General features: G+C 45.5%; 1 protein-coding gene across 7 annotated transcripts; it reads left to right on the forward strand.

Moving 5' to 3' along the window:
- The first annotated feature begins 350 nt into the window (after positions 1–350).
- CDC25A (cell division cycle 25A) lies at positions 351–24,716 on the forward strand. Of its 7 annotated transcripts, none has more exons than XM_081525763.1 (15): positions 351–596; positions 1,583–1,656; positions 3,893–3,935; positions 4,564–4,600; positions 5,065–5,166; positions 7,640–7,759; positions 10,019–10,150; positions 11,002–11,076; positions 12,595–12,771; positions 18,343–18,444; positions 20,244–20,306; positions 20,401–20,499; positions 21,411–21,541; positions 22,469–22,580; positions 22,775–24,716. In XM_081525763.1, the coding sequence occupies exons 1-15, from the start codon at positions 427–429 to the stop codon at positions 22,913–22,915; spliced, it is 1,578 nt and encodes a 525-aa protein (XP_081381889.1). In that variant the 5' UTR covers positions 351–426; the 3' UTR covers positions 22,916–24,716. The 7 variants fall into 7 exon arrangements, with proteins under 7 accessions (XP_081381889.1, XP_081381890.1, XP_081381891.1 ...); XM_081525764.1 differs by having other exon boundaries at positions 5,068–5,166; XM_081525767.1 differs by lacking the exon at positions 351–596 and adding an exon at positions 722–1,450.
- Positions 24,717–27,243: the final 2,527 nt, after the last annotated feature.

Consider the following 27,243-nt stretch of genomic DNA (forward strand, 5'->3'; position numbering starts at 1 on the left):
GCAGCGACGGCCCGGGAGGGAGGTGAATGTCGGCTGGTTGTTTGCACTCCCGGGCAAGAGAGTAAAAGAAAAGTGAAGAGAGTGTGAGCCCGGGTTGTTGCCTCGCAGCTCTAGCCGCTCTCCCTCCCCGACGCGCCCCGTTTGTTTGGAGTTAATCCTCAGGTTGCCGGCGCCCCCCGCCCGCCAGCCTCGCGGAGTGAGGGGACGCACCCGCGCCTGTGGCTGGTGCCTGCCGAGTCTGGACACCCGCCCGTCCGCGCCTCTTGCCCGCGGCAGCCGCATCCCTGAACCGCGGGGTCGTGTTTGTGTTTGACCCGCGGGTGCCGGCTGCGGGGCGCGCGGCCGAGGCCAGTGCCAGCGGGGCGGGGCGGGCGCAGCGGAGGCGGAGGAAGAGGGAGCGGGATCCCTAGGAGGCCCGGCGCCGCCATGGAATTGGGCCCGGAGCCCCCGCACCGCCGCCGCCTGCTCTTCGCCTGCAGCACCCCGCCCGCACCGCAGCCCGTCGTGAAGGCGCTGTTCGGCACGCCAGCCGCCGGGGGCCTGTCGCCTGTCACCAACCTGACGGTCACCATGGACCAGCTGCAGGGACTGGGCAGGTGAGGAGGGACCGAGGAGCGGTGCCTCGGGCGTTTGGCCTCCCAGACGGCTCTAGGATAGATCAGGCCAGAAAACCGGCCGCGAGGGTAGCGCTTGTCTCTCTGCCGCTCTGGGGCGGCCCACCGACGGGGGCCCGCCATGTGCACCCTCCCCCTAGGCCGAATGTTGGGCGGGAGAGGCCGTTCGGACCCTCCGGGGCCGCCCTCAGCCCCGAGACGGGCCGGGTAGGGGGTGGGGTACGCCCGGGCTCCCCACCTTCGCCACCCCTTTTAGATTGCCCTGTGCTCCTCTGTCCTTACCCCACGAAGCTCTTTGAAATCTGCCTCCACGGGGAAAAACAGGCCCTCCTAACTCGTTCACTTCTATCCTTTGCAGAACCAACCACCTCCTAGTATGTTAGCTTTCTGTGAGCTCTGTTTCCTTCTCAGCCAAGGGACGTGGCATTTTCTTTCCTTGCGTTTGCAAAAATCCTCGCAACCCCTCGCCCCGTGCATAGTCCTGCCGTGTCTCCCCTCACCCAGCCCCATGCTTTCCTAAGACCAGGTCTTTTAACTCAGCTTTCCTCTCCTAAAATTTTCCTGCACTTTTCCTTATTAAAAAAAAGGCATCCTACCGTTTTGGGCTTTTTTTTGGTAAAGCTGCTTTCTCATCAGTCTTGGACGTCCCATTTTCTAAAGAAGCACATGTCTTTTCCAATCTCTGAAAAAGAGGAACTTGTCCTGTTCATCCCTGCTCCTAGCTCAGTACCTAGAACACATGCTTTCATTTCAGGAAATAGTCCAATAGTCGTTGTCCTCCTCCTATCTACAGTGTGACCAATGCTAACCTACTCTTTTCTCGTCTCCTTTTATATGTAAGTGCTAACTGGGTGTTCTGGGTTGCCAAGTGTTTTGTGGTGTGGCCTAGAAGTAATGATGGTTTATGGCAGTATGGCAACTTGCCATGTCATGGGCTATCTCCTGTGAGTTACTTTTCTTGGTTTCAGAGAGTATGAACAACCCATGGAGGTGAAAAACAGCAGTCTGCAGAGAATGGGCTCCTCCGAATCAACTGATTCAGGTATTCTTTTAGTCTTTTATCATTTGTCTGCCTTGTGGGGAGCAGTGCTTGGAATTTGCTGGAACATGTGCTTTCACCTAGAAACTTAGTTTGGTGAGTTGAGGTAGTAAACAGAAGTCTGGCATTGAGTGAGAGACAACCTGTTAGAACAGTACAAAGGAGCCCCTGTGGCAGTTTATGAAGAGAGGAAACTGTCAAGTGGCCACAAGGAGGTGGTTTATGCTTGGTCTTGAAGATAACCATACCACTCTTTAAGTGGTATTCGGGAAATCTTATTGGTTAAAATTCTACATCAAGTTATTGGAAGTATAATGAAATTATTTCAGTGAGCCTGCTCTGGAGAAACTGCCAGTACATCTTATTCTAACCAGAAGTTCACGTTAGCTTCCCTGGTGGCTCAATGTTAAAGAATTCGCCTGCTAGTGCAGGAGATGTGGGTTCGATCCCTGGGTTGGGAAGATTTCCCTGGAGAAGAAAATGGCAACCCATTCCAATATTCTTGCCTGGAAAATCCCATGGACAGAGGACCCTGGTGGGCCCTTCGTGGGGTTGCAAAACAATCAGACACGACTTAACCACTAAACAACAATAAAGTTCATGTTGGGGCAAAGTTTATTTGCACAGATGCTTCAGGGTAAAGAACTGCAAGAGCAAAAGTCTTAAACTGTAAGCTTCTTAAGAACCAGGGATAGGATTGTCATTTGTGGCAGTGTGTCAAGGAAGACTGTCATGCCAGCAGCAGTAACACCTAACTTCTTGTATGATTATTTAGACATCGTGGAGGAAAGGTGTGTGCTAGGCAGGCCTTGATGGCTCTGGGCCATGCTAAGCAGCGTCTCCTTTATTCTATTGCCTTTGAGTTGAGCACCTCACTTGGTGGTATCTTGTTGAAGGCAATAAATACTTGCTTGCTTGTCAAAGGACATAATAATATTTTCCAACCCCCTGAATTATGTACATGACCTGACATGTACTTGTCCTTTCCATGGTTGGAACTTACAGAAAGTTAGCCTGGGTAACCTCTAACTGAATTAATAATCATGATTTAGGACTTTTTTTTTTTTTTTTTTCTTTTTTTGAAGTGTAGTTGATTTAAAGTGTTGTGTTAGATTCTGGTGTACAGCAAAGTGATTTAGTTATACATATATAATTCTTTTTCATTGTAGGTTATTCCAAGATATCGAATATAGTTACCTGTGCTATGTAGTAGAACCTTGTTGTTTATCTATTTTATATATAGTAATATTATCCCCGGCACTTATATATTTTATATATAGTAGTATTATCCCTGGCACTGTCCCCTTTACCCTTTGGTAACCGTAAGTTTATTTTCTAGTCTGTGAGTCTGCTTTTGTTTTGTAAATAAGTTATGAGGTTTGGTTTAATTCTGTCTCCTCATATCCTATTATCTATGATGGTGTTTGCAAGGAGGAAAGCATGAGTAGATACACTATGAAAATGTTTAGACTTGTGCAAATATGAAGTTTTGGCAATCATGGAGATTCAGCTTCAATTCTGGCAAAAGTCCAAGCCATGCACCTTTGTTGACTGCCTTAAAGAAACAATACTAGTAGTTTTATGTACTTATTTTAATGCATAAGTGCTGTTACAGTTACAGTTTAGTCCCTCAGTCATGTCCGACTCTTTGGGACTCCATGGACTGCAGTACGCCAGGCCTCCCTGTCCATTACCAACTCCGGGAGTTTACTCAAACTCCATTGAGTCGGTGATGCCATCCAACCATCTCATCCTCTGTTGTCCCCTTCTCCTCCCACCTTCAATCTTTGCCAGCATCAGGGTCTTTTCCAATGACTCAGTTCTTCGCATCAGGTGGCCAAAATATTGGAGTTTCAGCTTCAGCATCGGTCCTTCCAATGAATAGTCAGGACTGATTTCCTTTAGGATGGACTGGTTGGATTTCCTTGCAGTCCAAGGGACTCTCCAGAGTCTTCTCCAACACCACAGTTCAAAAGCATCAATTCTTAGGCGCTCAGCTTTCTTTATGGTCCAACTCTCACATCCATACATGACTACTAGAAAAACCATAGCTTTGACTAGATCGACCTTTGTTGGCAAAGTAATGTCTCTGCTTTTTAATATGCTGTCTAGGTTGGTCGTAACTTTTCTTCCAAGGAGCAAGCATCTTTTAATTTCATGGTTGCAGTCACCATCTGCAGTGATTTTGGAGCCCGAAACAATAAAGTCTGAGGTGTTTTTTTTTTTTTCCCACACACAGGCTTCTGTCTGGATTCTCCTGGGCCCTTGGATAGTAAAGAAAAGTATGTATTCACTGCCTTTAAACGTTTGTGCTTAGAAAAATAATTTTTCGAATGAAATTCTTCATGCTCTGAACTGAAGCTCTGGATTTAGTGATCCTGATTAAGACTCCTGGATCCTATAAAGTCTGGTGTCTTTTGAGATGAGTAGTTTGTGTCAGCAGTTTTTCAGAATTTCCCTTCCTTTATTTTAGCAGTAATTTAGGGGTTCTGTTCTAATGTCACTCAAACCCTTGCTCTGTCTCCTGACATCATTGTCCTAAGAGAACTTTGGTTTGTTTTTTATTTTGTTTTGCCTCACTTGTAGGATCTCAGTTCTCCAACCAGGGATTGAACCTAACCCATGGCAGTAAAAGCCTGGAATACTAACCCCTAGAAAACCAGGGAACTCCCTAGAAGGTGTATATTTTAAGAGAAGATTTGGGCTTTTTTCACTAGAAGCCCAGTTATGGGGCTGCTTGTGAAAACAGAAGAGCTTCAGAAATCTATTCTTCCATCTTGGCCTAAAACAGGAATATGTTTGATGCTCCCCTCACCCCATCAAACGGTAGTTTAGACACTATGGATCTACTGATATGAATGCCACTTTACTTGCTCGAGTCTCATGATTTACTTTCTGATCTCATTGCAGCCTTGAAAATCCCATGAGGAGAATAAATTCCCTACCTGTAAGTTAGTTCCCTTGTTTCTTTTGAGCTAAGAACTATTATCTGCCCCTTAGCTACCAGTGTAACCTTGATCATAAACCTTAATTTAGACAGACTGCTTTTCCTTACTTTGTCTCATAAACATTCAAAACATTCTACCTAAAGCAGCTTCAATAATGGTTGCCTCTTGAGGGCTTTTTCCTCCATCTTTACCAGAGTTTTATCCAACCAGGAAGGGGGTTCTTTTTATGCAAATGATGTTATTTGGGGGTTGATTTGGTACCTGAGTCCTTGCAGAGAGGGCTGTAGACCTTGTGAAGTTAGGTGTAAAGCCATAGAGTCCTAGTCACATTGACTGGTTACCCACTGCACTGTGAGGAGGTAGGCCTCCCTAACCTACCACCACCATTTTTTTTTCCCTTTTACGACTGAGTTTGCATTCCATTTTCATTGATGTACCCTAATTCCTTTTTTCACTTTGACAGCAGAAGCTCTTGGGGTGTAGCCCTGCTCTGAAGAGGAGCCATTCTGATTCTCTTGACCATGATGTCTTTCAGCTGATTGACCAGGATGAGAACAAGGAAAATGTGAGTGTAGCGTTAACCTACTCACCCTAGGGGCAGAGCTCACATCCACAAGTGGCTTATGGAGAAGTAGCAGGGCTATCTCCTGGGAGACTAAACCTGTATCAAAGTCATTATGGTTTTTGGAGTTAGAGAAACCTGGCCTGGAGTCCTACTGCTTGCTAGCTGTGACCTTAGCTGTTTTTTAGGCTTCTGTGTTTCTTTGTGAAACAGGAGTAGCACTCCCTTGTAGGACTATTGTTGGAATTAAATGAGATAATGTAGGGAAAGCATTTAAAATGGTTCCTGGCAGATAGGAGTTGCTCAAAAAGTGGCTCTTAGGGGGAATTACATCCAAGAACACTATGTGGAAGGGTCTGGGCAGGCTTCCCTTGCCTCTTTGTGCTGACCGTGGGATAAGTGAAAAGTTTAGGAAAAGCCTTCTTGACAGTGTTTTCAAGAACAAAGCCAACAAATCCCAGGGAATCTCGGGGTAACTGAAATGGTAGCTTAGAGGGTGAGTTGCAATTATGCAGCCAAAAGGCCAAGAACACCTTGGCCTGGGTTCTCTCAAACCTGCCGGGGCGCTGTGCAGAGTTCAGTGAATCAGCTCAACTTTCCCTGTCTTCTTTCTCACTGTATTTCTGTGTCTGTTTTCTCCCCTTCTTCATCCTCCACTACAATGCTACAACGCACACTTAGAATCTTCCGGACTTATTACTTACAGAACCTACTGCCTCCATGAACTTTCCTAATGATTCCTTTGGCAACAGGATGTCCTGAGGGAGGTAAAGAAAGAACAATTGAGTTCCTGTCTTGAGTGCTTGGAACACTACGTCTGCCTCTGTGTAGTGCTTTTAACCAAACAGTCCAAAGCTATTATTACACTGTTGCCTGGTCTCTTTCCCACATTCCCCATCCCCTTACCCCCAGCTTGGCTTCTCCCAGGGTTGCCTGCTTATAGCTTCATTCTGAAGGGGAAACAGTGTAGGTTAAAGAGCTCTTGCTCTGGAGTTGCCGTGTCTGGGAAGCCAGACCTTAGGCACATCACTTAACCTACAGGTCTAGTTGCCTTATCTGTAAAATGGGGATGATTGAATGGATAAATGAGCTCATGCACTGATAGTACTTAGTGCTGTGTGGGCAAGTAAACATTCTGATATTAGCTGTGCTTGACAAGTTCTTAAGTGGATATTTTAGGGAAGGGGAATTATGAGTGTTTCTAAACTTTTAAGTAAAATGAAATCATACAGTATGTGTTTTGTCACTTCTGGCTTCCACTCATCATGATGTGAGATTCATCCATGTTGTTGAATAAACCAAAAGGATCTTTTTTTCCCAGTTTTATTGAGAAATAATTGACATATATCACTCTAAATTTAAGGCATACAGCATGATGGTTTGTACATATACTGTGAAATGATTAGAGTAGGTTCAGCTAACATCCATCTTTTCATATATTGATAGATACAATAGAAGGAAAAGAAAGGAAAAAGCGGAAATTGTCTCCTTGTGATGAGAACTCTTAACTTATCTTACAGCAGTGTTAGCTACAGTTATGTTGCCATTAGTTTTTTTCTTCATTGCTTTTATTATGGAAAACAATAACATTGAATGTTTTCCATTTAATTGTCTCCTATTGGTAGGAAGAAGACGGAAAATATAACGTCCTCAAATGCAAGTCTAGACTGAAAAGTTTCAATTCCTGTTCAATTATATTGAAATGAAATTGCTGTAGACTTCAGAAAACATTTTTTTAATTGAAGTATAATTGATAGAAAGCAGTTGATTTAGTTTGTTGTTGTTGTTGATTTAGTTTTTAACTCTGTCTTGTGTACCTGGCAAATACTCATGTATTTGTTAGGAAATAAAGTGTGGTAAGAGAAAAAAGTTCTGCTATTAGAAGTTAGCTTTTGTCTGTGGCCATACCACCCTGAATGTGTTTGATCTCATCTGATCTCAGATGCTAAGCAAGGTCAGACCTGGTTAGTACTTGGATTGGAGGAGTTAGCTTTTGACAGAATCTTTAGAATACTTGTTTTTTTTTTTAATTTATTTTATTTTTTGTTCTGCTAGGTCTTCGTTACCACATGCAGGCTTTCTAGTTGCAGCAGGTGGGGGCTTCTCATTGAGGTGGCTTCTCTCGTTGCGGAGCACAGGCTCTAGGCTTGTGGCCTTTGATAGTTGCAGCTCGTGGGCTCTAGAGCGCAGGCTCAGTAGATGTGGCACACGGCACAACTTTGTTGCTCCGTGGTATGTGGAATCTTCCTGGACTGGAGGACCTATGTCCCCTGCATTGGCAGGCCAGATTCTTATCCACTGCGACACCAAAGTCTTGAAATTCTTAATTACACAGATCCAGTGAATTAGATGAGACATGGGTTTGGAGACTGGTGATTAGTACCCACTCTCTTGCCTGCCTTCCAGAGCTATAGCTGAGACCCTAGAGCTGGTTTTCACAGACAGTGGATGATGTCTCATCTATACTGTCTTACAGGAAGTCTTTGAGTTTAAGAAGCCAATAAGACCTGCATCTCGAGGCTGCGTACACGTTCATGGTCTGGAGGAGGGTAAAGATCTCTTCACACAGAGGCAGAACTCCGCCCCGGCTCGGATGGTATGTGCTTTCATACTCCTGGGAGTTCCTGATGGGAAGATGAAAGCCTCCACAATCTGGAGTTAAAGACCCTGCAGCAGCTCTAGCTGTCTTTACCTTGACTTTGTCTTTTGAAACTCACATGTTCGGTGTTTCTGCTGTGTCTGGAGAGCAGACAGGCAGAAGCAGGGTGAGAGGTGGTGTGTTTGAAATACTGGACTTGAGCAAGGCGTATTTGACCTTGTCAATCCTGGGTCATTCTTCTAAATATGTGTATGGTGGGATTATCTGTCCTACTGAAAACTTGCCTTTTACAATGCTTTCTGAGAGCTGAGAGGTGCTTCCCAGAGTGATTTTGTTTGGAGCGAGCACGTGATTTCTACCAAACTTGGTTTACTAAGAACTATTAGGTAGTCCAGTGAACCCATTGCCTACAAGGCTACTTGACTGTATTTGGGGCCACTTGTCTCAGGATTGTTTGTTTGTCAGAGAGGATCATTACTTCCAGATTTCCTACTGGTGATCTGATGGACAGACAGCTGTGGACTAGAGAGGCCCAACTTGAGCAAAATGACCATGTTCGGTTTCCACGTTGTCCCAGGAACTTGTATCTGAAAAATACACCGTTCCAGTCTGGCTTAGGGCCTGAGGTTCGGGTTCAGCCAGTAAAGAGGCTATAAACTTGAGGGTCACTTGAGGATTAATGCATTCATACTCTACCCCAAAGAAATTTGCTGTTATGGGAGAGGAAAAAAATCTATCTCTGGATTTTTTACTATCTTTGAAAATTACCTAGAAAAGAATTCATTATTAACAGTGTTTGTCTTTAGATAGCAGATTTTTGAGTGGATTTTATAAATTTCCTATATTAATTTTTTTTAAAGATTTTTATAATTTTATTTATTAATTTTGACTGTGCTGGGTATTTGCTGCTGCTCAGGCTTTTCTCTAGTTTCGAGAGCAGGGGCTGTTCTTCCTGGCAGTGTGTGAGCTTGTCATTGCGGTGGCTTCTCTTCTTGCAGACAGAAGATTGTGTCTGTTGGTCACACGGGCTTCAGTAGTTGTGGCGTGTGGGCCCGGCAGTCACAGTTCCCAGGATCTAAAGCACAGGCTCAATAGTTGTGGCACATGGGCTTAGTTGCTCCCAGGCACTTGGGATCCTCCCAGATCAGGGATCGAACCTGTGTCTCCTGCATTGGCAGGTGAATTCTTTACCACTGAAACGCCAGGGAAGCCCTATAAATCATTTTATAATGAGAGTTTTACTGAAAAAACAAGATAGGATTGCCTAATGAGATATACTCTATTTTGACTCCAGGAATGGTCTCTCCTAGGGAGACTATAATGGGCAGAAAAGCTTGGACTTTGCAGTCAAACAAGTGAGCAGTGTGATCTTGGTAACCTCTCTTAAGCATTGGTTTCCTGATTTGTTAAATAAAAATGGAAAATAGAGGATTAACAACCCTTAGTGTGTTGTGAGGCTTAAATGAGATTATACATAAAAGGTTATATCCCAGTCTGAAAACAGGGCTTCCCTCATAGCTCAGTCGGTAAAGCGTCTGCCTGCAATGCAGGAGACCTGGGTTCGATTCCTGGGTCGGGAAGATCCCCTGGAGAAGGAAATGGCAACCCACTCCAGTATTCTTGCCTAGAGAATCCCATGGACAGAGGAGCCTGGCGGGCTACAGTCTATGGAGTCGCAAGAGTTGGATACAACTTAGCTAAGCACGCAGCAGCACACGCAGTGTCTGGCGCAAGTAATTCCTCAGTTAAAACTGAGCAGCTGTCATTTAAATTGCGAGTCTAAAGAACAAGGATGGATTTTCTAGAACTTTGTAGACTTTATATCCCTCTGTCAGAACTGGAGTTACAGAAGCATTTCTGTAGTCTGTTTTGCGGTCTCCATAGGGACTTGGTATCTTCTCACCCTTCCTCATTTTAGCAGATTATCACCTGTTGCTACCCTCATGCTGATCCCTGTTCACCAGTAATAATCCTCAGGAAAAACAAGCCTTGCCCTTCATCAGAGGCTAGCCCCAGATCCCACTGTGAGGTGAATTGCTCCTGGGGAGAGTTCTTTGTGAAGGCTACTTGGCCTGACTCGACTCGGAACTGTGTGTGGACATCAGTTCATTTATAACCTTAGGTCTTAGTTTTCCTTTGACTAGTAGCTGTTAAAACTTTTTAAAACAAATATAGTATATTTTCCTCATAAAAACTAGTAACCCATTCAAGGAAATCAAAGCTGATTATTAACAAGCCATGAATTCTGTCTTGTAGCTTTCCTCAAATGAAAGAGATGGCAGCGAACCAGGGAATTCCATTCCTTTTATGCCCCAGTCACCTGTGACTCCCACTTTGTCTGATGAGGATGATGGCTTCATGGATCTTCTTGATGGAGACAATTTGAAGGTATGGTGTGTGTGTGTGTTTCCCATCCATTTTTACTAACTTCCCCTGGAGAGCTGTCATGCGAAAAAGAACAGTGATCCCCCAACTGGCTGGTACTTTTTTAAGATTTTATTTACTTATTTAATTCATTTTTTGGCTGTACTTGTTCTTTGTTGCTGCACCTGGGCTTTCTCTGGTTGCAGCGAGCTAGGACTACTCTTCATTGCATTGCACGGGCTTCTCATTGCGGTTGCAGAGCACAGGCTCTAGGCATGTGGACTTCAGTAGATTCAGCTCGTGGGCTCCAGAGCACGGGCTCTGTAGTTGTGGTGCACAGGCTCAATTGCTGCACAGCATGTGGAATCTTCCCGGGCCAGGGGTTGAACCCGTGTCCCTTGCATTGCAAGGAGGATTCTTAACCACGGGACCACCAGGGAAGCCCTGGCTGATGCTTTTGTTCATCTGTTGGGAGTTTATTGAGACTCTGTGCTTCTAGCCTGATTATATTCTATGGAGGTGTTCCAAAGAAAACACCGATGTGATCCTTCTTCCCCTGCAGGAGCTGACAGTCCTTTTTTTTTTTTGCAAGGACATGAATCAGGGACTGGAAGAATAGCTGCCACGTGATGTAAAGCTGGAGAGACCGGTGCCTCCTCATGGCCCCTCAGGGGCATTCCCTTAGCTATGCTCAGATATCATCACTGTTACTCTCTTTTGACCTCATAATGTTGGGAAGAGGGGAGGCACTGACTTTTAGAAGACTTCCTATTCAGGCCTTTCTGGTATTCTGCAAGAAGAAATCTAACACATTTAAACTAATGTTGTTACTACTGGACCTTTGGACCTTTATGACACAGTTTTTCTTTGTTTAGAATGATGAAGAGACCCCGTCCTGCATGGCCAGCCTCTGGACAGCTCCCCTTGTCATGAGAAGAACTACCAACCTAGTAAGTTCCAGTGTGTCTGGAGAGAGCCACAGGAATCCAAATTGTTTCTTTTGAGAGTCTGTGTTTGAGCCTATGGGCCTGTCCCTTGGCTGGTCTCTAGTGTTTCCTGGTGTTAATGTGTGCTGTTTTTTCAAGGGTTTTTTTGAGGTTTTGTTTTGTTTTAATACCCACTTACTTGTATAGACTATAGGCATCTGTTTCCATCAGGGACACTTTCAAAGGCTGTGCCTGTAGCGGGACACATCTCTTAATCATAGTACACAAACAGTTACACACCCTTAGGTATATGTATAGACGCTGAGTACATCTTTAATCAATGCCCCTAAACTGTAAATATGGAACAAATGAACTATTCCAGTCTTGAAGCCACTTACACATTATAGTAGATTAATGTGCAAAGCTGTGAGAGATTAGACCTCCCCAATAAAATGGTATGACCAGATTTACTAGGTCCTTTTGAAAGATAACATTAGTATCAGCTTGAAAGGGAGTGCTTTACGGAGGGAGACGGGGTGCAGGGTGTGTGTGAAAGGATACTGAGCTCAGAAGGAAAAGCCCAGCCAGAGAACACTGAGTTGTGAACAGGCTGAGATGAGTTTAGATTGCTGAAGTCAGACTGTCTCTACCACTAGTCAGGTTGGCTGCTCTCAAACCCCGAGAAATTAGTCCTTAGAAGAAGGAGTACTATAGCACATCTTCCTATATTTCCTTTGGCTTTGTAAGTCTTGAATTTAAAATGCTGTGGTACAGTCCAGAAAGAGAAACAGCCAAGCAGAGAGAATGACTTCTTAACAGTCTTGAAGGCACCCCTGCCCACTGCAAACTCAAACTCAACTTTATCCCCTTAACTGGCTCTAATATATAGTATAATCCAGCTGCCTCATACCTTTCTGGATTTAGGGGGGCTGTTAAAACCTCTTCAAGCTGCTCGTGCAAGTGCAGTAAACTAGAGGGAAGAGGAAGCCAGAAGTGTGGCCCTGGCTGGAGGGTAACACTTGCTGGGGACTATCAGGAACCCTGTGACTCTTAGGACCCCGGCAGAATGTAGGCTTTTCAGGGCATGGGTAGTCTTCTTCATTTGTATCCAGTGTCAGCTTTTGCACATGTTAAGTAAACACCAGGGTCTCAGTGTCTACTGTGTGCCAGGAACTAGATAAATGGACAGTATCTGTTTCCTAATTTAGGATGTGTGCTAAGTTCCTTCGGTCGTGTCCGACTCTGCGACCCTATGGACAGTAGCCCACCAGGCTCCGTTGTCCATGGGATTCTCCAGACAAGAATACTGGATGGAGTGTGTTGCCATGCTCTCCTCCAAAGGATCTTCCTGACCCAGAGATCAAACCCAAGTTTCTTATGTCTCCTGCACTGGCAGGCAGGTTCTTTACCACTGGCACCACCTGGGAAGCCCAATTTAGAATGGCTTGATCTTGAACCATCCCAGGAAGTCCTTGGTCTGTCCTCTTTTCCATTCAAATCAGTGTATTTTAATGAAACAGTGGGTCTCTTTTATCCCCAAAGGGCAATCGCGGCAAGCTGTTTGACTCCCCTTCCTCGTCGTGTAGCTCTACCATCCGGTCAATGTTGAAAAGACCAGACCGATCACTAGAGGAGTCCCCAGGTGGAAACAGGAAGCGGAGGAAAAGTGTGGCTGGGGCCAGTCCGGAAGAGGCAGCTACTCCAGAGAAGCCCCAGGAGGTTAGTTCTGCAGCTTCTTTTTCGCTCAAGGATATTGTATCTTTCAGTTCTAAACTGTGCGTTTGGTTCTTTTTCTTTGCTGAGACTGGCTGTTGTTATTTTTCATTTGTTTCAGTCCTGTTCAGAATTGCCTGTTGAAGCATTTTTATGATGGCTACTTTTTTTTTTTTTCTTTTGTTCGACTGAGTGGCTTTGGGGAGGGTGGCCTGTTCTTTATTTGGGGGCTACTGAGATGGGTAAAAGCTTTGGGATTGGGACTGAGACCAAGGAGATAGAGATTGGGACAGAGAACCAGACTCTAGAGCCACTTTGTGAAGTGGGGGGAGGCAGGCAACGAGACCTGTTGACCTACTGGCTGATTGATGTCCATACCCCCATCCGGTGGACAGAGGCTGAGGTCAGTAAACAGAACCAGTGACAGTGCGATTGTGAGTCGCTCAGTTTTGTCTGATTCTGGGCGACCCTATGGACTGTAGCCCGCCAGGCTCCTCAGTCCATGGAATTCTCCAAGCAAGAATACTGGAGTGGGTTGCCGTTTCCTTCTCCGGTGATGGCTACTTTAAAATCTTTGTCAGATAGTTCCAGCATCTGTGCCTGGTATGGCGTTCTGTTGATTGTCTTTTCCTATTCAGGTTGAGACTTGTCCTGGTTCTTGATATGACAGGAGAATTTTTTCAGTTATATCTGTGTACTTTGGGTATTATGAAGCTGTATAAAACGCTGTTTGAGTAGTATTCCGATACTGCAGGGAACGGGGGACGGAAGTTCAGCCTCCCTTGATGTGCCACTTAGGTAGGTCAGACCTCGTGGCTGCTGGGCAGGAGTGGGAATTTCAAGCTCCCTTCTAGGCCTCCACCGACGCCATCCCAGTGAGGTCGAGATTGGGACACTTAATTACAGCTGGGCAAGGGTGGAAGTCTAAGCTCCCCACTTGCTGTTGGGTCCTGGAGTAAGGCCATACCTTTTTTCCCTTGGTTGGTTTTTTTTTTTTCCATTTTTCTTGTGTCCTGACCTATTTAGGACTACTTTAGGTTTGTCTCACAACTTCGATTATAGTGTTTTTCGTTGTCACTTAGTATTTTAGTTCTTTTTATTTCTCTGTGATGAGAGCTCAGGACTTATTCTCAACTACTTTCATATACACCATACATCCGACCTAACTACAGTCATCATGTTGTACATTACAGCCCTGGTACTTATCTCATAACTGGAAGTTGTACATTTTGATCACCTTCATCTGGCCCCCCTCCTCCATTGCTTACCTCTGGTAACCTCACAAATCTGATCTTCTTTTCTAGGAGTTTTTTGTTTTGGTGGTTGGGTAGTGGTTAGCATTGTGTGTTTTCAGTTTTTTCATTCCCCATACAGGTGATGTCATATACTTATTTGTCCTTCTCTGTCTGACTTACTTCAGTTTCACTTAGCATAATGCCCTCACGGTCCACCATGGTGCTGCAAATAGCAGCATTTCCTGCTTTCTGTGTGGCTGAATAATAATCCATTGTGTGTGTGTGTGTGTATGCCAGCTTCCTCATCCATTCATCCGTCAGTGAACGCTTTTTTCCATGTCATGGCTGTTATAAATAATGCTGCTGTAATGTGAGTACAGGTATCTCTTGACGTAGTGTTTTCATTTCCTTCAAATATGTTCCCAGAAGTGGTATTGCTAGATCATATGTTCTGTTTTCAACTTTTTAAGGAACATCCATACTGTTTTCCATAGCAGCCATCCCACTTTACAGCCCCACCAATACTATACAAGTGTTCCCTTGTTTTCACATCCTTATCAACGCTTGTTTCTTGTCTTTTTCAACGCTTGTTTCTTGTCTTTTGTTTTTTTGGCCACTCCATGGGCTTGGGGGAGTCTTAGTTTCCTTGCCAGAGACTGAACTCAGGCCCTAGGCAGTAAAAGTGTGGAGTCCTAACAGTGGACCACCAGGGAATTGCTCTTGTCTTTTTTTTTTTTTTTTAAGTGATTCATTTTATAATTTGATTTTTTTTTTTTCTTGTTTGGCTGTGCCGAGTCTTCGTTGCTGCTCAGGCTTTTCTAGTTGGGGTGAGCAGGGGCTATTCTACAGTTGTGGTGTGTGGACTTATCACGGTGGCTTGTTGCAGAGAACAGGCTCTAGGGCACTCGGGCCTCAATTGGTGCAGCAGGTGGGCTCGGTAGTTGCAGCTCCCGGGCTCTAGAGCACAGGCTCAGTAGTTGTGGCACACAGACTTAGTTGCTGCAAGGCATGTGAGATCTTCCCGGATTGGGGATCGCACCCATGTCGCCTGCATTGACAGGGGGATTCTTACCGCTGAGCCACCAGAGAAGCCCCATCTTGTCTTTTTGATGACAGTCTTCCTTATAGACATGAGTCTCATTGTAGTCTGGATATTGATCATCTTTTCATGTACCCGTTGGCCGTTTGTGTACCTTTGGGAAAATGTCTATTCAGGTCCTTTTCTGTTTTTAAAACTGGTTTACTGGGGAGGTTTTTTGTTTTTTGGGTGGGGGTTATTAAGTTTTATGGATTCCTTACATTTTGGATATTAACCCCTTATCAGATAATGTGGTTTGCAGATATTTTTTCCAGTTCTGTAGGTTGTCTTTTCATTTTGTTGATCATTTCTTTTAATGGGTAGAAGCTTTTTAGTTTGATTTGCTGCTTGTACCTTAGGTGTCAGATCCAAAAAATCATTGCCAAGATCCACATCAAGGAACTTTTTTCCTGTGTTTTCTTCTAGGAGTTTAACAGTTTCCTGTCTCAAATTTAAGTCTTCACTCCATCTTGAGTTATTTATTGTGAATAATGTAAGAAAGGGGCCTAGTTTCATTCTTTCACATGTGAATATTCCACTAGCCCGGAACCATTTATTGAGAAGACTTATCTTCTCTTCTTCAAGCATTCTAGTTGATGGTATCTGTGCTGTAAACATGCACTTTCATTTTTCCTGTGGACTCTCTGTGTCCTAGGCTAGGCATGTGTTTAGCTTTAGTTCAGTTCAGTCAGTTCAGTCGCTCAGTCATGTCTGACTCTTTGCGACCCCATGAATCGCAGCACGCCAGGCCTCCCTGTCCATCACCAACTCCCGGAGTCCACCCAAACCCATGTCCATCGAGTCGGTGATGCCATCCAACCATCTCATCCTCTGTCGTCCCCTTCTCTTCCTGCCCCCAATCCTACCCAGCATTAGGGTCTTTTCCAATGAGTCAACCCTTCGCATGAGGTGGCCAAAGTATTGGAGTTTCAGCTTCAACATCAGACCTTCCAGTGAACACCCAGGATTGATCTCTTTTAGGATGGATTGATTGGATCTCCTTGCAGTCCAAGGGACTCTCAAGAGTCTTCTCCAACACCACAGTTCAAAAGCATCAATTCTTCGGCGCTCAGCTTTCTTCACCGTCCAACTCTCACATCCATACATGACCACTGGAAAAACCATAGCCTTGACTAGACGGACTTTTGTTGGCAAAGTAATGTCTCTGCTTTTAAATATGCTATCTAGGTTGGCCATAACCTTCCTTCCAAGGAGTAAGCGTCTTTTAATTTCATGGCTGCAGTCACCATCAGCAGTGATTCTGGAGCCCAAAAAAATAAAGTCTGACACTGTTTCCACTGTTTCCCCATCTATTTGCCATGAAGTGATGGGACCAGATGCCATGATCTTAGTTTTCTGAACGTTGAGCTTTAAGCCAACTTTTTCACTCTCCTCTTTCACCTTCATCAAGAGGCTCTTTAGTTCTTCTTCACTTTCTGCCATAAGGGTGGTGTCATCCGCATATCTGAGGTTATTGATATTTCTCCTGGCAATCTTGATTCCAGCTTGTGTTTCTTCCAGCCCAGCGTTTCTCATGATGTACTCTGCATATAAGTTAAATAAGCAGGGTGACAATATACAGCCTTGACGTACTCCTTTTCCTATTTGGAACCAGTCTGTTTCATGTCCAGTTCTAACTGTTGCTTCCTGACCTGCATACAGGTTTCTCAAGAGGCAGGTCAGATGGTCTGGTATTCCCATCTCTTGAAGAATTTTCCACAGTTTATTGTGATCCACACAGTCAAAGGCTTTGGCATAGTCAATAAAGCAGAAATAGATGTTTTTCTGGAACTCTCCTGCTTTTTCGATGATCCAGCGGATACTGGCAATTTGATCTCTGGTTCCTTTGCCTTTTCTAAAACCAGCTTGAACATCTGGAAGTTCACGGTTCACGTATTGCTGAAGCCTGGCTTGGAGAATTTTGAGCATTACTTTACTAGCATGTGAGATGAGTGCAATTGTGCGGTAGTTTGAGCATTCTTTGGCATTGCCTTTCTTTGGGATTGGAACGAAACTGACCTTTTCCAGTCCTGTGGCCACTGCTGAGTTTTCCAAATTAACATTGCCATATAACTTTCCAAAATGTTTGTCCAGTCAACCCTCTATACCTGGAGTCTCCACATCCATGGATTCAACTAACTTTGGAACCCATGGCTACTAAGCACCACCGAGCACCAACTGTACTATGTGCCATTTAATATAAGCATCCTTGGGCATCCTGAAACCAATTTCAGGGATACCAAGGGCCAGCTGTACTCACAACAGTGTGAGAGTTCAGTTCTTCCGCATCCATACCAGTATCTGGTGTTGCTCATCCCTTTAATTTTACCCATTCTGGGGATTGTATAGCATGGGCATGTGCATGCTCAAGTTGTGTCTGACTCTTTTTGACCCTATTGACTGTAACCTGCCAGCACCATTGGATTTTCCAGGCAAGGATACTGGAGTGGGTTGCCATTTCCTCCTCCAAAGGATCTTCTTAACCCAGGGATCAAACCTGCGTCTCCTGTGTCTCCTGTATTGGAGGCATTCTTTACCACTTGCGCCATCAAAGGGAAGCCTGTGTAGTATCTTACTTTGCATTTCTCTGATAGTCATTTTTCTAGATTTTCCTATTACCCAACCACCTTTCTACCCCATATTTCTATTGGGTTATCTCTTACTTGTGAGAATGCTTTATATATTCAGAGATGAATCTTTTATTGAGATGAATTATTTACCTGCCCATTCTGGCTTGCCTGTTCTTATTTCATCTTGTTGTTTTGATTAACAGAATTTCTTGATGTCTTTAAAACATGTTTTAATTTACCAGTCTTTTTATGTTTAGTGCTTTTTGTGTACTGTTTAAAATATCCTGACTTCCCCAGGATTAGCCCTTTTGACATGCTCTTTGAAATATGAGCGCTTCCTTGTTACTTAATAACAAGGTGTTCCAGGTTTATCTTATACATTTCTTGTTCCAGCCTGGATTCAGTCAGAAAGCTCTGGTTTCAATAAATACATGTTATGGTACTGCATGGTCTATAGTTGATTGAATTCGGAGATGCGGAATGGTGGCCCTAACTTCTGTGTTCAGAGGTCAACTGTGGTATTTAGGGAACACGTTGACAAAGGGATACGTACTGCACTCCTGGACCGTCTCAGTGGGTAGAGCTGAGAAATACTTTTTGTAGACTTAAAACTAATTTTAATCTTCCATTTTTAAAAAGGAGAAAGCCTTTATTCTGAAGCCTGGTCTCATTCTCGACCTTTGGTTTGTTACAGATTCTACATCATCAGTCTTTATCCGTAGCATCTTCCCCAAAAGGGACCATTGAGAACATTTTGGATAATGACCCAAGGGACCTTATAGGAGACTTCTCCAAGGTAACTGCAAGCAGAACTACACTGTGATGCAGGATGGGGGAGGTACTTAACACCCCCTCCAGCCTTCCTCCCCTCCTACCCCCACTGAGGGGACACAGTTTGAAATCTTAAAAAAATAAGGAAACATTCATAATCGGGTGTATCTCCATTTCTTGGGGACTGTAAACCTTACTGGTGCTGATCAGAGGTTTCAAGCAGGGAGCCAGCCGCCTGGACACCAACCCAAAAACCAGTCTCTGTGGGAACTGTGTGATTATAAAAGCAGTGCTGCAGAAGAGTGTAAAGAAGCAGAAATGAACCTCTAGCCTTACTGTATATAATTCTGTATGTCAAAAGGTCATCTTAGGGGACTTCCCTGGTGGTCCAGCAGCTGAGACTCTGTGCTCCCAATGCAGGGGGCCTGGGTCCAATCCCTGGTCAGGGAACTAGATCTCACACACCACACCAAAAAAATTCTGCATGCCAAAGATTGAAGATTCTATGTGCTGAAACTAAGACTCAGTGCAGCCAAATTAATTAATTTTTAAAAAAGAAATCATCTTAGAATGTCCTGGATGGAGACTAAATTTCTCCCTTGTCCAGAGGAGCATGGTCCTTGTGAGAAAATGCCCCCAGGGAGGTCCAGAAGAAGGTCTGCTGATGGCCTGGTACAAGTTAGCCACCTTTGTGCTGTGGTGAAATGTGACACCTTCCTGTGTCGGTAGTAACTTGTTTAGCCACATGTAACGTGAAGGTCCCCAGACCAGTCTTTTACATATTAATGTAGCTCACCTTTACTGAAACACTTACTATGTGTAAGGTAAAGATTCCAAAACAAGACACAGTTCCTTCCCTCAAGACACTTAACATGTGGTAAGACATCATGCCACATGGACATGTACCACCTGATAGCTGAAGTAAACATCAGTGCAGTGTAAGCATTAGACTAAGAAATAACAGTTATGTCAGCTAGGCGGTTGGGGAAGCTCTGGGTCTGGGCTAGACATTTCAACCAGGTAGGAGAGATAAGTGGGTTAAAAACAGAAGACAGGACTTCTCTAGGGGTCCAGTGGTTAAGACTGCACTTCCAACACTAGGGACGCGGGTTCAATCCCCGGTCTGAGAACTAAGGTACCACATGCCAGCATGGCCAAAAAAAATAGAAGACAGTTCTAGTCTGAAGGGAAGAGCAGGCCCAGACCTGGGTGTGGTGTGTCCTCACTGGTAAAAGCTTGTGTCTGAATTGAATTGAAGCTATTGGTTGGTTGTCGAAATGACCCCACACATGACCACAGGGTTGGGTGAGCACTCAACTCTGCCAGTCACTCTCGTAATTGCTGGCGTGCCCATCGTCCCCTTCAAGGCTGGGTGGGTCTCACTTGTTCTACCTCCAGTGTCTCCTCCAGTGCCATGCTGCAAAAGTCAGGTGCCCAGTAAACAGTGAAGTGATTCCTCACTGTGTCCTTTTTAAGTGTTGAGCACAGTCTGGCTGCTGACATGAGGGTTCCTGACAAAAGCAGGCGATAAAGGAATTCACCTGAGGTTTCTAGATTCAGGTCTGGCTTGCTTGCTGGCTAACCTTGGACAAGGGACCTAGTTTTGACATCTACAAATGGGGATAATGTGCCTCATAGGGCCATACGAATATTCAATCTCAGGATATTAATGAAGTGCTTACACAAATAACCAGTATGTTCTATTAGATTCATGTTTGGGTTTTGTTTTTTTTTTTTAAGCTGACTTTTACCAGGAAGGTAAGCAATATAAATGTTGCCTTTATAAGCTTTCAGATTTGCTAAGTATTTCTTTCTCTTACTAAGGGTTACCTCTTTCATACCGTTGCTGGAAAGCATCAGGATTTAAAATACATCTCTCCAGAAATTGTAAGTATCCTTTGGGGACCTGCCACCCATGCAATACTGGGATCTAGTCATTCCTGGCAGTCAGAGTTGACTCTCCTTCGCTCTCTCTCCACAGATCGCATCTGTTTTGAATGGCAAGTTTGCCAACCTCATTAAAGAGTTTGTCATCATCGACTGCCGATACCCATATGAATATGAGGGAGGCCACATCAAGGTATAGATTCCTGGGGCTTGTGGGTGAGCTCTGCTATTGTGGGAGGCATAGCAGGAGCCCTATAGACAGTATCTCTGATTTTTTTTTTTTTTTAAAGGAGGGGGTGACACCTGGCTGCTTATTATAATGCTCACATGCTGCTTATCTTATGAGAACTGTAAAAAGAGGCAGTGAGTGTAAAAGGCATTTGACTCCTGGTGCACTGAAAGAACATTCCCTGGTGTGCACTAATCTCTACCACATTGTACAGCAAACTGCTCCCTGTTTTGTCCCCCATGCTGTCACCATCAGGGACATTTCGAGGTGGTACCACTGACTTCTAAGCCATGCCTGGACATGAAGCTGTGAGGAGACGCCAGTCTCTGGCAACATGGGCCAGGCCTAGTGATGCCTCTTACGTTTATAGTTGAGTTAAGCTGTCTGGTGAAGTGGGTGTTGGAACACTTCATGTGTAACTTTCCCAAGAAGAAAGCAGTTGGGTTGAAATACATTATGTGTGTGTGTTAAGTTGCTTCATTGTGTCCGACTCTGTGACCTCTGTATGAAGGGAGCCTAGCCCCCCAGGCTCCTCTGTCCATGGAATTCTCCAGGCAAGAATACCGGAATGGGTTGCCATGCCCTCCTTCAGGGGACCTTCCCAACCCAGGGATCGAACCCGTGTTTCTTATGGCATTGGCAGGCGGGTTCTTTACTACTAGTGCCACCTGGGAAGCCCGTTGAAATACACTAAGAGGTAATTTAAAGACAGTGTTCGAGTCTGCCACTCTCTTAAGGCCATGAAAGTCCCTACGTTGACAAATACCACTCATATAGCGCACAGTCATAATAGAATCTTGAGGTACCCATGTGAAGACCAGTCTCCAAGAAGCATTGCCACCGGCATGAGAGCTAAGCCTGTGGTGTCTTCACAGGGTGCAGTGAACCTGCACATGGAAGAGGAGGTTGAAGAGTTCTTACTCAAGAAGCCCATCGTCCCTACGGATGGCAAGCGCGTTATCGTGGTGTTCCACTGCGAGTTTTCTTCTGAGCGAGGCCCTCGCATGTGAGTGGGCTAAGTATCGTTCACGTATAACAGATGTTCTCTTAAATCCTTACCTATTGAGCAGTCAGTGGATTTCATGAACAGCTTCCCGGAGTGTAGTTTTAGGCTCGAACTAATGGTTTCCCCACGGCCGTTGTTACGGGCTTTGAAGGGCTCTGTGGCCTCTCCAGTCCAGCCTATTACACTGGTGTTCCCTCTGCAACATGCCCAGGGATCGGGCGTCTGCTTCATCACCCCCACTCTTGAGTGAGTCCTGGCCACTGCTGGGCTCGGCCCATCGTTCAGCCTGCCTTTATATTGAATTAAACTCGGGCTCTTTCGGTTCCCCCACTGTCCCTAGTTCTGCTGCGGGGCTGCTGTTCTCAGGTGACATCCTTCAGGGACAGTGTGGTGACTCCTTATGCAAATGCCAGAAAAGTGTGATGTCCTCTCAGCAAAACTTAACATGACGCTTTCAAACACTTGTGAAATCCATGTTCGCAAAGAAGGGGGTTATGTTACTTTCAGGTTATTGCCACACTAGAGGTGAAAAGAACTGCGCCGCCTGCCCCCACTAATACACAAGCTTTTATGACTAAGACCCTATTATAGTTTACTACAGAGATAAATTTTATAACAAAATAAGTGGGAGTATAGCTACAATAAAGCATCACTTCAGATTTAAAATAATCGGTGGTGGTGGCGGCAGAGAAGATGCTGGATGGGAATCAAGACACTGTTTAACTTGGAAAGTGGGAAAACCGTCCGCCTTCCAAGACAAGGCAGTGGAACTGGCTGTGAACAGGGTTCCTGAGGATCACAGGTAGCGAAGGAAATCATAGCTGGGCAGTGTTTCCAGGGGTGAAGGTCAAGCTGGGGAGATGTGTAAGAAGCACCAGCCTCACTGTGCAGAGCTAACCCAACTCTGGCTCTCCTTCCCCTTTACAGGTGCCGATACGTGAGAGAGCGGGATCGGCTCGGTAACGAGTACCCCAGACTCCACTACCCAGAGCTGTATGTCCTAAAGGGCGGATACAAGGAGTTCTTCCTGAAATGCCAGGTGAGATGGACTCTCTGGAGGGCACAGGCCACCCCTCACCACCCCCTAGTTGGTGGTCATGGCTGTTTCCTGCCCAGGGTCTGGGGGTTTGCCCTGAGCACAGAAGGGGCCTAGAACCGCCCCAGCAGAGCCTTGTGGCCCCCGGCAGGGAGGGAACAGGAGTGTGCCCAGACCTTGTCCTGTCTTCCCACCAGTCTCACTGCGAGCCCCCCAGCTACCGGCCCATGCACCACGAGGACTTTAAAGAAGACCTGAAGAAATTCCGCACCAAGAGCCGGACCTGGGCCGGGGAGAAGAGCAAGAGGGAGATGTACAGCCGCCTGAAGAAGCTCTGAGGGCCTCGCGGCCAGGCGGCGGCGGCCTCCCCACCCTCCCCACCCCCCTTTGCTGCAGAGGAACTTGAGCAAAGGGGCCAGCGGTGTGACACTTGGAGAGAAGGGCGGAGGCCTCCACGTCTTAAACCTACCTCCCAGCCTCCCGAGGTTGGAGCGCGGAGCCTCCCGCCGCCTCTCCGTCCCTGGAAGACATCCTTCTTGAGCAGGGCGCTCGGCCAAGGCTGTCACGTGCCACAGCGGGGTTCCGAGCAGCAAGTCAAGGCGTTCTGCCTCCTCCTCCCCCATGGTTGGATGGGCCCCCTGCGGCCTCGCTGGGCACCAGCCTTGTCTCCTGAGGGGAGAGACGGAGAGAAGACCGCCAAACGCTGCTGGCCAGACACCACAGATGGCCCAGGAAGCACAGGTCTTCGTGGGCTAGCCCACATCGTTAATTTATTCAACTTCACCAATCACTTTCTTTTCTTTCTTTTTTTTTTAAATCAACTCCTGGAGACTTTTATTTAATTGCTTCTTTCAGTTAGAATACTGCCATCCTAGGTAGGATTTTGTCATCCCGGGGACTACCTCTGCCTTTCATTTTTAAAGAAAAAAAGAATAAAGGAGGGGGAAGAAGAGGGACATGAGTTGTGGGACAGAGAACGAGGAACTCTGTCTGCCTCCCCCAGGAGGCGCTGCAGTACTGGGGCCGCTGCTGTTTACAGCCAAGGACTGAGACACCGGGGGGAGCAGGCGCCGGACTCAGGCTTGGCTTCAGGACATAAGCTAAATCTCCCAGACCTACCTCGAAGGCCCCTGAGACCTACTGGTGGGGAGTGACCCTGCTCTTCCTCACCCCAGCTCCCTGTGATGTCACTGGGCGAGAGTCACGATCAGGAAAGCACTGGAGGCGGCTTCCGTGGGGCCACCCCCAAGTCTGTTGGAACGTATAGAATAGGTATCCCAGTGTCGGGGGGCAGGGATGGGGGGCTCTGGGATAAGAGAAGGGAGTATACTTTTGAGTGTCTTCCTTCATTACTCCGATATTCTTAGACAGCTTCTGTTGTTTTTGTTTTTTTTTTAAAAAATAGCCCTTTTATGAGTCGAGGAGTATGGAATCAGTGTTGGTTGGGCCCCCCAAGTGTGGGGAGAGGGGTTGGAAGCCCTGGGCATTAGAAAGGAGTGGGTGCTGGCAGAGATGACTAGAGTGTTTCTCAGGAGGCAGCAGCGTGGTGGGTTTTGAAGGTAGAACTTTGAGTTTATCATGTTTTAATTTGAGGGTCAGGAAGAGATGGGTCATCACCAGTTTTGCCCCTCATCTCACCCCACAGAAGTGGGGATCTCAAAGGAACACCTCCCAAGGAGCTGGGGCTGAGTGGGTTGATTCCAGGCAGGGCCGTTTGGTGCCTGCTCATCCCCACCCTTAGGCACTGGCTTCCTCACCATCTCTGCTCCACTGGGGTGTTGCCAAGTTTTTCTTAAATTCAAGAGTCAGTCTCCCCTCTTGCCTCAGCTTCCTGTTCTGGGGGTGGGGAGGAAATCAGTGATACTGGAGATGACTGGTTGCTATGTTATGGGTTTGAGATGCTTTTGAGTATAAAACAATCTTGTTAGAAAAAGTATATGGGGAGGAGGAGAACAGGAGAAGGCCTCTACCCCCACACACACTGAGACCCATCTGAATTGGTCTCCAATCTTGTTTGTAGGGATTCTGTTGATTGAATGCTTGAAAAGGTAGGTGGTATGGCCTTCAGGTCATACCAGCTCAGCTAGCGTTGCTAACCAACTGTTGCAGGCTCTGAAAATAAAAACAATCTTGAACCCATGCTCTCTGCCTGCTTCGTGATGGATTTAAAGGGAACTGTGAGTCTCTAAAGTCCTGGGACCACACCTGGCTAAAAGCACTGGCTAGAGGCAGCGACATTTTCTCAAGATGTCAGAGCTGTCATGTGGCCTGACATCAGGATTGGCCAGATGACCTTCAGTTACTCCCCTGAGTCCAAAAGCAAACTTGTGATTCAGATTGATTTACAAGATGAAATGGGGATAGGAAAAGCCTGCCTGGACCTTTTGACATTCCCTGACAAGATGTATTAATTCATAGGATTGAGCAACAGGCCAGAGGAGGGATCAGTGTAAAGGAAATAGGAGTTTCAGTTGTGTTCTGAAGGAGCCAGAGAGGATACTGCAGAAGGAAATCAGGCAGGTGGTGAGTCATGGGCCCACACGCAACCAGAGAAATTTGGATGTATGATGTTGGGGGCTACTGCCAGAGTGGATAACAGCTGGAGCAAAAGTCTATTACAAAATTGAGTGGAGCCTGGATAGCAGTGAATTTGTGTTGCTATTAAGTTTCACCCATGGTCCCACCTCAAGTCAAGTTTTGTGTTTTGTGTGGTTTTTTTGGCCACACCACTTTTGGGATCTTAGTTGCTCAATCAGGGATGAGTCCTCAGCAGAGAAAGTGTGGAGTCCTAAACAATGGACCATTCCCTCACTCTTCTTTTAGACACAATTCCCTTCTGATTTGCCTACTTAGTAGAGGCCTGATCCGAGCCTTTAAAAAAAAAAAAAAAAAGATTATAAGATGATTTGTTAAATATGTGATACCAACCTCCAGTGGGTATTACTGTTAATGTGCTCAAAGATTTGGAAGGGAGAGCACATTCCCAGAGTGAGCACTAGTCTCCCCACTGCCTCTCCCAGATGGTTTATTAACCCTTCCAGAGAGATACTGCATGTCTAAATACTTCCACCCTACTGTCCACTCAATTTTTATCACACTTGTTTATTATAGAGAGTATATATCTACGTATGTGTGCATGCTGAGTCACTTCAGTCATGTCTGACTCTTTGTGACCCTATGGACTAACCCACCTGGCTCCTCTGTCCATTGAGATTCTCCAGGCAAGAATACCAGGCTGGGTTGCCATACCCTCATATGTATGTATGTATGTATATATACACATACATTTAAAGAGTTATATAGAGAGGTGATTTTCAACCCCAAGTAAAATCACATGGCTGGAGTCTGTTTAACCCATCCCATACTGCAGTACTTTCCCAAAGACAAGACCCCATATTCCTAATGAGAAAATTTGAACGTTATGATTAGTTAGACCACAAACTAAGGTGCATGGTGAAAATAGTTAACTATCCACAATATTTACAACTATGTTATTTGTACACATTTAAAAACATACGAAATACCTAAAAATATCACAGCATTCAGTTCAGTAGTTCAGTCGCTCAGTTGTGTCCAACTCTCTGCGACCCCATGAATTGCAGCACGCCAGGCCTCCCTGTCGATCACCAACTCCCGGAGTCCACCCAAACCCATGTCCATCGAGTCAGTAATGCCATCCAACCATCTCATCCTCTGTCGTCCCCTTCTCCTCCTGCCCCCAATCCTTCCCAGCATTAGGGTCTTTTCCAATGAGTCAACTCTTCGCATGAGGTGGCCAAAGTATTGGAGTTTCAGCTTCAACATCAGTCCTTCCAGTGAACACCCAGGACTGATCTTTAGGATGGACAGGCTGGATCTTCTTGCAGTCCAAGGGACTCTCAAGAGTCTTCTCCAACACCACAGTTCAAAAGCATCAATTCTTCAGCGCTCAGCTTTCTTCACCGTCCAACTCTCACATCCATACATGACCACTGGGAAAACCATAGCCTTGACTAGATGGACCTTTGTTGGCAAAGTAATGTCTCTGCTTTTCAATATGCTATCTAGGTTGGTCACAACCTTCCTTCCAAGGAGTAAGCGTCTTTTAATTTCATGGCTGCAATCACCATCAGCAGTGATTTTGGATCCCCAAAAAATAAAGTCTGACACTGTTTCCACTGTTTCTCCATCTATTTCCCATGAAGTGATGGGACCGGATGCCATGATCTTAAGTTTTCTGAACGTTGAGCTTTAAGCCAACTTTTTCACTCTCCTCTTTCACCTTCATCAAGAGGCTCTTTAGTTCTTCACTTTCTGCCATAAGGGTGATGTCATCCGCATATCTGAGGTTATTGATATTTCTCCTGGCAATCTTGATTCCAGCTTGTGCTTCTTCCAGTCCAGCATTTCTCATGATGTACTCTGCATATAAGTTAAATAAGCAGGGTGACAATATACAGCCTTGACGTACTCCTTTTCCTATTTGGAACCAGTCTGTTGTTCCGTGTCCAGTTCTAACTGTTGCTTCCTGACCTGCATACAGGTCTCTCAAGAGACAGGTCAGATGGTCTGGTATTCCCATCTCTTTCAGAATTTTCCACAGTTGATTGTGATCCACACAGTCAAAGGCTTTGGCATAGTCAATAAAGCAGAAATAGATGTTTTTCTGGAATTCTCTTGCTTTTTC

The sequence above is a fragment of the Giraffa tippelskirchi genome, chromosome 9 (genome assembly GCF_054371585.1).
Source record: "Giraffa tippelskirchi isolate mGirTip1 chromosome 9, T2T-mGirTip1v1.2.pri, whole genome shotgun sequence".
Taxonomy (NCBI): Eukaryota; Metazoa; Chordata; class Mammalia; order Artiodactyla; family Giraffidae; genus Giraffa; species Giraffa tippelskirchi.

Coding starts and splice junctions, on each gene's coding strand:
- CDC25A (XM_081525763.1), top strand. CDS start 427: ATGGAATTGGGCCCGGAGCCCCCGCACCGCCGCCGCCTGCTCTTCGCC. Junction 597..1,582: donor CAGCTGCAGGGACTGGGCAG/GTGAGGAGGGAC, acceptor TCTTGGTTTCAG/AGAGTATGAACAACCCATGG. Junction 11,077..12,594: donor TGAGAAGAACTACCAACCTA/GTAAGTTCCAGT, acceptor TTATCCCCAAAG/GGCAATCGCGGCAAGCTGTT.